This window comes from Sinocyclocheilus grahami, unplaced genomic scaffold, assembly GCF_001515645.1.
Source record: "Sinocyclocheilus grahami isolate Dianchi unplaced genomic scaffold, SAMN03320097.WGS_v1.1 scaffold1227.1, whole genome shotgun sequence".
NCBI classification, from domain to species: Eukaryota; Metazoa; Chordata; class Actinopteri; order Cypriniformes; family Cyprinidae; genus Sinocyclocheilus; species Sinocyclocheilus grahami.
In genome coordinates this window covers 64825-75221 of record NW_015506406.1, presented here as the reverse complement: position 1 = coordinate 75221, position 10397 = coordinate 64825, and the positions used below count along the sequence as shown (strand labels likewise).

The following is a 10397-nucleotide window of genomic DNA, read 5'->3' as shown; positions in this document are numbered from 1 at the left end:
AGGTACATGGATACGTTATTGTAAGTATTGCATGTATTTTAAATGTTGAAAATGATTTTTTTTAAGGAGATTTTTTTGCAGGGGTAAAAAACATTGCATACTATTTTCCCCAAAAAATGGTGTAATTGAATTCATAGGTTAAAGGCACAATATGTAATTTTCGCCGCTAGTGGGCGCGTAGTCAAAAAAGGCGTAGTTTGATGACGCCGTGACTGAGTGTGGAATCATGGGAGTTGTCGTCTTCATCCCCACAGCCGATGCAATCCGACGGGACTCAGGCAGAAATCATGTTCATGGATGAGCTAATGATTTATTAACATAGTAGAATGAAGCAGGGTGAGGCTGAAAGCCGTCGAAGCGAAACGAGGCCGCTGAACGAGCGCGACACACGGCTCGAAAGCAGTGGAGCTTTTATTATGCCACAGTCGACCGCTTCCGCTCCTTCCAGTCGTGCGTATGTGGGGTAAAGCAGCGGAGCTTTTATTATGCCACAGTCGACCGCTTCTGCTCCTTCCGGTCGTGCGTATGTGGGGTAAAGCAGCGCTGTTTTATCACACTAGATGCATTTGAAATTTCTGTTATAATGCTACTCTGTGCGGTCGTCACCGGTCTATTAAAACGCACAACATATTAAAGCGTCTTTGGTGTTTTCGGAAACCGAGGGGTTTTGACGTCTTTGGCAGGCGACACAATGACACTATAGACACGCTCCGTGGCACTAGTTAAAATTACTTATTTCTCTGGATTTATACATTCTTCGAAACATTTGGGATAGTGTAAGTACACAAGTCAGCAAAATATATAACACTGTTCTAGTGGTTTTGGGATATTTTAATAAAAAAAATCTTGCATATTGTGCCTTTAATTAAAGATTCAGTACATTTAAATTTGTACATTTAAAAATGAACCATTTACTGTCATGAGCTGTGCAGAGTTGGTTTTGCTAATGTTTTATGCCGTCGTTTATACCATTTGCAGTCATCAAGTTCTTATTTTTGTGTCAAAATGGTCAATGTTACTTCTGAAACTGGAAGTTCACGATAAAAAGACAGCAGCTCGATATCTGGCTGCTTTCTCTTATGCAGTATTGATATTGAGGTCACTATTATAAAGTTCCTCGTTATATCAGATTCCAGTGATTTTTCTATGATTTTACTGCAGTGAAAATGTGGGTGATTCGTGCCGGATACTATTCAGGGAGATTTTTATTACAAACATGTTGTAATCAAGATGGTGTGTCAATTGTTTTACATTCTCAATGTGAATGTGTAAATAATGTATGTAAATATGTTTATTATGGCATATTTTGCTTTTGTATTTTTTAAGTATGCAGTATTGTATATAAAGAAATGTTTATTTATTTTTTTTAATCTAAATCTTTGGTTGATAATTGGCTTCCTTTGCTGTGTACTATGTCAGCTGTTCATTTGTAAAGAATTTATAATATGTTTCTGTACATTCCGATTGATTAATTAATCTAGTAATGCATTTTCTGAAAAGCCAATCACAATTGTTCTTTACCTGTGTGTAACCCCAACTTGAAATAAACAATGTGAAGATTTCACTTGACTGTAGTTGTGTCTGTCATGAAACAAACATCATTAGCTTTTCCAGGGTTATTCTTAAATATTAATCCAAATAAGATCCAATATTCCAGTATAGTTTAGAGCTGCAAAGGATGAAACTGTTCATAGCTTCAGTAAAATGAAGTTAGAATAAAAAAACACCAGCCCTGTGAGGATCAGTTTCAGCAGATGAGAAGATCAGTGGTCAATTTCTTTTCCCAGAGATCTGCTGAATGTATCCCTTCATATGGAGCACTTGAGGCCCAGGCTGAAAACGACTAATGCAAAATATCAACATCACAAAGGCAGCTGTAAATGTGAACCTTAAGGCCTTATATTACACGTGACTGTGCTTATAAATAAGACCACTTTCCTACTGGATGCACATTATTCAGGTAGGTGTAGAGTGGCCCATAAAACCACAAAGGAATGACAGTAAAGCCATGACTTCTGGAATTCTAGGAAAAGAGGTGATTTCCAGGAAAGTGAATTCAAGGAAAAGCTCACATATCAGTTTTCCAAACACACTTGCCCCACAGCATGACACCATGATATACCGCCATCCTGGGAAAAGTGGGCCATGGATTAGTTGGGGCCGGTGGGTGGGTGGACCTCTATGACCTGTACATGTTTTTGACTAAGGCGACTGGGCAAACAGCTCTGCCTCCAACATGTTTTGTTATCACTCACGTTTCTGGGACTTCTTTGAGTGTTGTGTGGGGCGGCCAGAAAACCAGGCATGGAATGAGGTGGGTGGGATTTCATGTGGCAGCTTTATTTTACAGGCAAAGCTCAAAGTATGCATTTTTAGTGGTTAGATAAAAACACATTCCTTTGTATTAATCTTTCTAATTTGGCCATCTAGTCTATCTACTGTACTTACATCTAAAAATGTGTGTATATATATATATATATATATATATCACCAAGGCTGCATTTATTTGATCAAAAATACAGTAAAAACTGTAATATTGTGAAATATCACTACAATTTAAAACATCAGTTTTCTATTTGAATATATTTTCAAATATTTAAAAATTAGTCCTCAGTGTCACATGATCCTTCAGAAATCATTATAATATGCTAAGTTGCTGCTCAAGAAGCATTTCAAAGTCAAAATCAATTGTGCTGCTTAATATTTTTGAGGAAACTGTGACTTTTTTTCAGGATTCTTCATTAAATAGAAAGTAAAAAAAAAAAACAGCATTTTTGAGTCACTGAGTGAACAACATTTTGTTTGTTAAGTGTGCAGCATATTCAGTGGACATAGTGATGACTGGCCGTTCACCGAACAGCCTTTGTTGGATTTGGTGATAAAATACACTCAGCTTTCTATCATCATTCTATCATTTACACAACTGATCATTGAGAGTAGGGGACAAGGAAATACAATTATATATACAGTGGGTACGGAAAGTATTCAGACCCCCTTAAATTTTTCACTCTTTGTTATATTGCAGCCATTTGCTAAAATCATTTAAGTTCATTTTTTCCTCATTAATGTACACACAGCACACCATATTGACAGAAAAACACAGAATTGTTGACATTTTTGCAGATTTATTAAAAAAGAAAAACTGAAATATCACATGGTCCTAAGTATTCAGACCCTTTGCTCAGTATTTAGTAGAAGCACCCTTTTGATCTAATACAGCCATGAGTCTTTTGTGGAAAGATGCAACAAGTTTTTCACACCTGGACTTGGGGATCCTCTGCCATTCCTCCTTGCAGAGCCTCTCCAGTTCTGGCAGGTTGGATGGTAAACGTTGGTGGACAGCAATTTTTAGGTCTCTCCAGAGATGCTCAATTGGGTTTAAGTCAGAGCTCTGGCTGGGCCAACTGCAAATATTAAATCACATTTCCTGGCATATTAAACATCAACTTGATCTATAATTGTGCGAAAAAGTTATGCTACTCTTTATTTACATTACATTGCTTTATTCTGTATTCTACTTCTATGTTTACTTTTTTTTTCTTAGCCATAACTACAAGTTAAAGAAAGGAAGTCAGAGCCTAATCAACAATGAACTGTGTCAGAGAACATCAAAGCAGTGAATAATAAGCAAAAGCTGAACTCTCAACTTCTACTTATGTTTTCTTATGTACCTTGGCCTATACGTAGAAAACAGAATTGTTTTCCTTTCTCTGTAATCGCGGTTAGTGCAACACTGAGTCAGATGCAGGGGCCAGAGCAGGGGCCGCAGAGATGATATGACAGATATTTGTGTATTATTATTATTAATAACATTATTTGTATAGGAAAAACGTTAACATTAGGATTAACATTAATTAACATTATGTATAATTAATTATAAATTAATATTATTATATTGTTTTACACAATTATTTGAATTATTTCAATATTGTTATTATTATTATTCATTTTAAATGTTCATGATATTCTGCCCTCTAGAGGTCTGACCGGACGACGAAGTCACGTGGACGAAGAAAGACGCACGTTTTTATCCAAAAATCTAAAATAAACCGTCTAAATCTGAGACGAATGGACTGTTTTAATTTCTACGAAGAAAAAAAATTGTTAGTTGAAAAATAATCCGCGATAGGAGGAGCTATTTGAACCGCGAACTCTATTACGCAGGAGGGTCATAGGTCACGTGCCCATGCCGCGCGGCAAAGCAACATGTCCAACGTGAGAGTTTGACTTATTGAGATATTAATCTGATTGCAAATCACAAGGTGCTGTGTCGATGTAAACGATCATGTCGGACCTCAAGATTAATTCGAAGTTCGCGGAAAAATATGAGAAATATCGTCAGAAAGAAGAACTACAGAGACGTAAGTTCTTCCACTTACACTAGAAACACAAGCACGGGCTGTTTACTACACTCTTAAATATGAATAATCTGCATTTTAATAAGCCAATATGTATATTTTATGTGATGAATATGTTCAATTATCCCTATATCGATTTTAAACATCAAACGTGCTATGACATGCTTCTTTTTGTGTATGTGTTGTCGAGAGGTTTAAGTTATGTTTATATATTATATATATATATTGCATATATTCATAAAGATAAGCTAATTAAACCTTTTTTTACTTTACAAATTCAACAATTCACCATGGTAACATAATTACGTTAAAATTGGCATATTTACTAACAGTAAAGCTGCGTTAGTTTCCTAATATCCACAAATGTTAATAAGCTTGTTTTATATATCTGTCTATTTATATATTTTTATGTTACAGTAACAAATAACAATGTAGGTAGTACTTTCACTGAGGCACGAGACAAAACATGTCCCACAAATGTGACATTCTGCTAGATATCTCTATTTGTGTTATGCAGGCAATCATGCATTTCATTTTTGAATGAACTGTGCTGTTAAATCTGTCAAATGAATGCTAAATCAAGGTGTTTATGGCAAATGTTCCAGTGAAGGATCGCTACGGAGACCAAGATCAGGAGAATTCATCAGACTCCTCCGACTCTGACGCTGATGAGAGTGAAGTGGTAAAATATCCTCTCCCTTTTTTTTTGTTTCAGAACCTTTTGCCAACTTGACACCCAGATTTCCGTGTTTAATACTCTGATAAATGAATTTATAGGAGCTGGACCCAAAGCTGGACAGGGATTTTTACAGAACGCTGTCACTGCTGAAGAAGAAAGATCCAAAGATCTATCAGAAAGATGCCAAATTCTACACGGAAGACAGTATGAATGATAGCTTCTTTATATGCTTTCTATTCCAATTAAAGACATGCATATATTAGGAGACTGTACTGCTTTCATACTCTGTGAATTGTCTTAATAAACAGCATCTGGATCAGGCAGCGACGATCAACCGTCCACTTCAAAAAAGTCAGAGAAGCCCATGTTCCTGAAGGACTATGAGAGGAAAGTGGTCCTGGAGAGAGGAGGGTAGGAAATCATCTGTTTATAAATGATAAAAGGTGTGGCTGCAATGATCCTCTTTATATTTCTTTCAGTAGTTGTTTTCAAGCTGAAGTAGTGGAAGCATATTAATGAAAATGAATTATTTATTTATTATATATTTAGATTACTGATATTGCCTCTAATGTGATTGTGTAATATAATTGAATGTAATCCATTTTAGAAAATATGATGATGATGAGGACGACAGTGCTGATGAAGAAGTCTCCAGAAAGATGCAGGAGGTAATTACACTTAAGATGTTTCATTTTTCACCATGGACTGAAAATTGACCTTGTTTACTTTTTATCACGTTCTTAAACTTACTGTGTACAATTCATGTATGGACATTATTCCTAATAAAAAAATACCTTAATATTATTTTATTAAATACAAATATACAAATTATAGTTTTTGAATAGATTTTAAGAATTAATACAATTTTTGTCAGTGCATTGTCCAGCATGTTTTAGTATTAAAGGGGTCCTATTATGCTTTTTCAAGTTAGTCTGTAATGTTTGAGCATAAAAAAGATCTGCAAAGTTACAACGCTCAAAGTCCACTTCAAAAGGAGATATTTTATTTAACAGAAATCACTTTTCAAAAACTACAACGAACGACTTGTTTGGACTACAACGCATATTACGACGAATGGGACGAGACCTGGTTGAGTTGCACTAGAGAAGGCAGTGAGTGTTATCACTATGTCTGAGACACGCTAGCTTTCCCAAGGCAGACGACCATAGAGTGGTTACATCCGGGTTTAAATCGCGCTCAAATTGATTTGATTTTGACGCAATATTTACACTGAAGCTCGCAGGCAGCTATGGTAAGGGACATGATAGCCCAGCTAACCAATCACAACACACACTGACCCAGCTAACCATTCACAGCACACACTGGCCCAGCTAACCATTCACAGCACACACTGGCCCAGCTAACCAATCACAACACACACTGGCCCAGCTAACCAATCACAGCACACACGACACTGGCCCAGCTAACCAATCACAGCACACACTGGCCCAGCTTAACCATTCACAGCACACACCGGCCCAGCTTAACCATTCACAGCACACACTGGCCCAGCTAACCAATCATAGCACACACTGGCCCAGCTTAACCAATCACAGCACACACTGGCCCAGCTAACCAATCACAGCACATTTCGTATTTCAGAAGGCGGGCCTTCATTTGATACAGGAACTATTCGAGCCGTTCATGCCAGACTGGGGAGAGAGGTGTTGTAATAATGTAAAATATGTGGAAAATAATGTGTTTTTCGAACAACTTAGTATGAGAGCCTGTTCTAGTACACCCCCAAAACAAAATCAAGACTTTGTAAAAGAGCATAATAGGACCCCTTTAAATGGATCAAAATAATTTATTTTTTGTAGTTGTTGTTGAATATTCTGTTTTATATTGAAATGTTACATTGCAGAAGTAAAATGGGTTGTGAATGCAGTTTCATGTTTACTTTAAAGTTTGTAGTTTTGGATGTCAAAGGGTCTGTGAAGAAGCGTTTTTAGGATCTTGACATTTTAGGAATGACTGAGAAAAACCATTCAAACGGAAATGGACTTGTTTTTTTTTATTTAAGATGTTTCTCCACTCATCAAAGTGGCTTCTTCAGTATCTGAAACGGCTTCACAACTAACATATAACTAGATAATATGTTTGGGTTTGTATTACAGAGAGCTGCTTCTCCCACCTATATCCAGGAACAGAGGGAACTACAGGAAAGGTAAGAGTTTTAACGCTAGACTGGAGGTTGTGTTTGCACCATTATCCATTCGGCTCAGGTTACTTAACGTATACCATAACTATACAATAACTTAGCTGTCTATGTAAGATTTATCTATGTTGATTTTAAAGGGATAGTTCAGTCAAAATGAAAATTCTGTCATCTACTCTCCATCATGTTGTTCCAAATCTGTATGACTTCTTACCTGTAAGGAAAGAAAGACATATGGATTGAAACTTCATGAGAGTGAGTAAATAATGACAGTTGTTTCATTATGGATGAACTGTTTGGATAGCATTACAATGTTTCACTTGAGTCTATATTTTAATTGGACAGTTTTCGAAAGTTTGTGCGAGACAGTGAAGATGGGGACAGTGATGGTGACGGACAGCTGCTGACACGGAGAACCAAAACACAAGAGGAGAAGGTGCTGAGATTGATATTCTCTTCTTTAAAAATGCCGTTAAAGAAGGATAATGGCTAACCATGTAGATTTGATCATAAACCCTTTGTGCTTGCCTTTTCCTGCTTTCTGAAGGACAAAGAGGAAGCCGACTATGTGGAATGGCTGAAGGGTCAGGCGGAGCTGGAGGGGGGGGAGGAGGAAGTTAAGGACATGGTCAGTGTTTTGCTTTGGTTTTAAGATATTTTATGATGAAACGATGCATAACTAAAGGCCTTACTCACTCTTGCTCTTTTCTGATCCAGAAATACCTGCGCGACTACTGGAACAACCCTGAGCTGGATGAGAAAGAGTCTTTCCTGCGAGATTACATGCTCAAAAAGGGCTACCTGGAGGAGGATGAAGAAGATAGGTGGGTTTTGTCTGTAGTAGTACAAAATTGAGTCAGTAAGAGATGAACGTGCATGAATAAAAAGCCTTTTAAATGTGAGCCCTCTATTACGGAAGTCCTAAGAGGCCATGGATTATTCATATTTTTCTTTTTTGTTTTCTCGTGATCACGACATAACGAAGGTTTTTTTTTTTACACGATTGATTTGTTTGATATTTTGTTGCTAAAGTAACAAAGGCAACGACTCGCATCTGATCGGCAGATAAACCATGCGCTCTTATACTGTATGTTGTGGATATTTCAGCAAATTTTGCTTCGCTTAGTAATAACGTCTTCAATACATAAATAAAGGCTAATCAATCACTGTTTATATTTTTCCAGAGATGGTACGCTAAACATTTTGTTTGTGTAATTAACATGTTTATATGGTCAAAGCAACACCGCAAACACTTCAGAAGGATGCAGAGACCTATTCTAAAAATCTTTTAGAGCTGCTTGGTTTCCTTTTATTTGAAATAATGATATATAATTTGTAATTTTTAGTAGTCATGTAGGATATGCTGTGACTGATATTATAACTTACAAGCTTGGGATGCTGTTTGAAAAGTGTGTGTGTGTGTGTGTTTTCCACAAAGAAATGTAGAAAATACAAAAGATTACAACATTAAATTAGCCTATACACTTTACATATAAATCACATTTCTTATCAATATACATTTAATGATTAACAATAAAGATTAAAAATAAGGAAAATGCACATTACAAATACATTGTTGATAAACACAACATCCCCGCTTATTAACTAACAATCATGTACTTCAAAAATGCACAAATAAAGATATACAAACGGAATACAAAGACGTCAACCTTGGTTTTAATAAGCAGTTAGTTTATGACACGGAATGCGGTGGTGAAACAAGCAAGAACTTAACGATACACAATAATCATATTGATTCAAGCATTTAACATTTATGAATTAATTAAATGTCAGTAATGTACAATACTGCACAAATTATAGCGATCACAAAGAAGGTCCTTATTCTGTCCCAAAGGCGTACAGTAAAGTGGATATACAGTATACAACATCTAATCAGTTATAGTTAGTTCTGTACTGCCACCTGTTGGCACAGTTGTGTAACTTAGAGAACAATTTTTGTTATGTCGAGATCACCAGAAAATATTAAGTCGTGATCACAAGAAAACAAGGAAGAAAAAATATTAATAATCCATGGCCTCTTAGGATTTACATACTCTATATGTTTCTTACAGGATTATTTGATACATAGAAGGTTCAAAAGAGTGGCATTTATCTTTTGTAACATCAGTTTAATCCATTCTTGCTGAATAAAAGTATTAATTTCTTTCTTTTTTTTTATCTTACTGTCCCCAAACTTTTGTATCTCTGTATGTGTGAATGGTTTTAGGATCCCCACCTATAATGAGATGATGCAGGATGATGTGGATGACTCGGAGGAAGAAGGAGAATCATTCCTGCATAAACAGGAAGACTTTGAGAGGCATTACAACTTCCGCTTTGAGGAGCCTGATGCTGGAAAGGTAAAAGGATGTCAACATCAGCCTGATTTGTCATTACCACTTTGTTATATGGCCACACGAGTGTCTCTGTGAAGAGCAAAGCTCTTTTTTTTATAACATTACCCATCAAACCACTGTTCCTCCACAGATCAAAACATATCCTCGCAGCATCGCCACATCTGTCCGAAGCAAAGATGACAGAAGAAAGATGAAGAGGGAGGAGGTTAAAGAGAGGAAGAAAAAGGTCAACTAACCATACTACTTTTTTCAGGATTCTTTGATTAATAGAAATTTGAAAAGAACAGCATTTGAAATAGAAATCTTTTGTAACAATGTAAAAGTCTTTACTGTCACTTTTGATCAATTTAATCTCCTTGCTGAATAAAGATATATATTTCTTAAAAAAAAAAAAACTAACTTTTAACAACTAATTATTCAACAACTACTGTACATCAAACCTCATTTATTTTCACACTTAATGTGACCAAACAGCATCAAAGAACTAAGGACCAGTGTTGGGGAAAATTACTTTTAAAAGTAATGCATTACAATATTGCGTTACTCCATAAAAAAATAACTTGTTACGTTACTTTTGAGTTACTTTTTAAATCTTTGGATAAAAGCGTCTGCTAAATGACTAAATGTAAATCTGGACAGGGCTTGCTTGTTCGTTTTTAAAATAAAATAAATCAAATTCAATTTTTGGCAAATATAAAAGCCTTTTCACACCAAAAGTGAAATGAATAAGTCTCAGGCTGAAGGGAAAGTAAATTTACGTCCGTACAGTAGAATGCAGAAGAAGAAATTTCAACACACTTCAGCAATAAAAAAAGACACACAAATGTTTGTCTAGAGTAATTTTT

The 10397-nt window shown here is 36.0% G+C and overlaps 1 protein-coding gene across 2 annotated transcripts in view; it reads left to right on the top strand.

Annotated features, from left to right (window-relative positions):
- The first annotated feature begins 4144 nt into the window (after positions 1-4144).
- The window catches only part of LOC107568248 (protein KRI1 homolog), a 13103-nt gene continuing 6850 nt past the window's right edge, over positions 4145-10397 (top strand). For both annotated transcript variants that reach the window (XM_016254182.1, XM_016254181.1), the window contains exons 1-11: positions 4145-4361; positions 4964-5040; positions 5136-5241; positions 5346-5448; positions 5645-5705; positions 7155-7204; positions 7541-7631; positions 7743-7823; positions 7913-8019; positions 9423-9555; positions 9683-9778. In XM_016254182.1, coding sequence (XP_016109668.1) covers positions 4286-4361; positions 4964-5040; positions 5136-5241; positions 5346-5448; positions 5645-5705; positions 7155-7204; positions 7541-7631; positions 7743-7823; positions 7913-8019; positions 9423-9555; positions 9683-9778 — 981 coding nt within the window. In that variant the 5' untranslated portion in view covers positions 4145-4285. The remainder of the gene's footprint in view (positions 4362-4963; positions 5041-5135; positions 5242-5345; positions 5449-5644; positions 5706-7154; positions 7205-7540; positions 7632-7742; positions 7824-7912; positions 8020-9422; positions 9556-9682; positions 9779-10397) is intronic.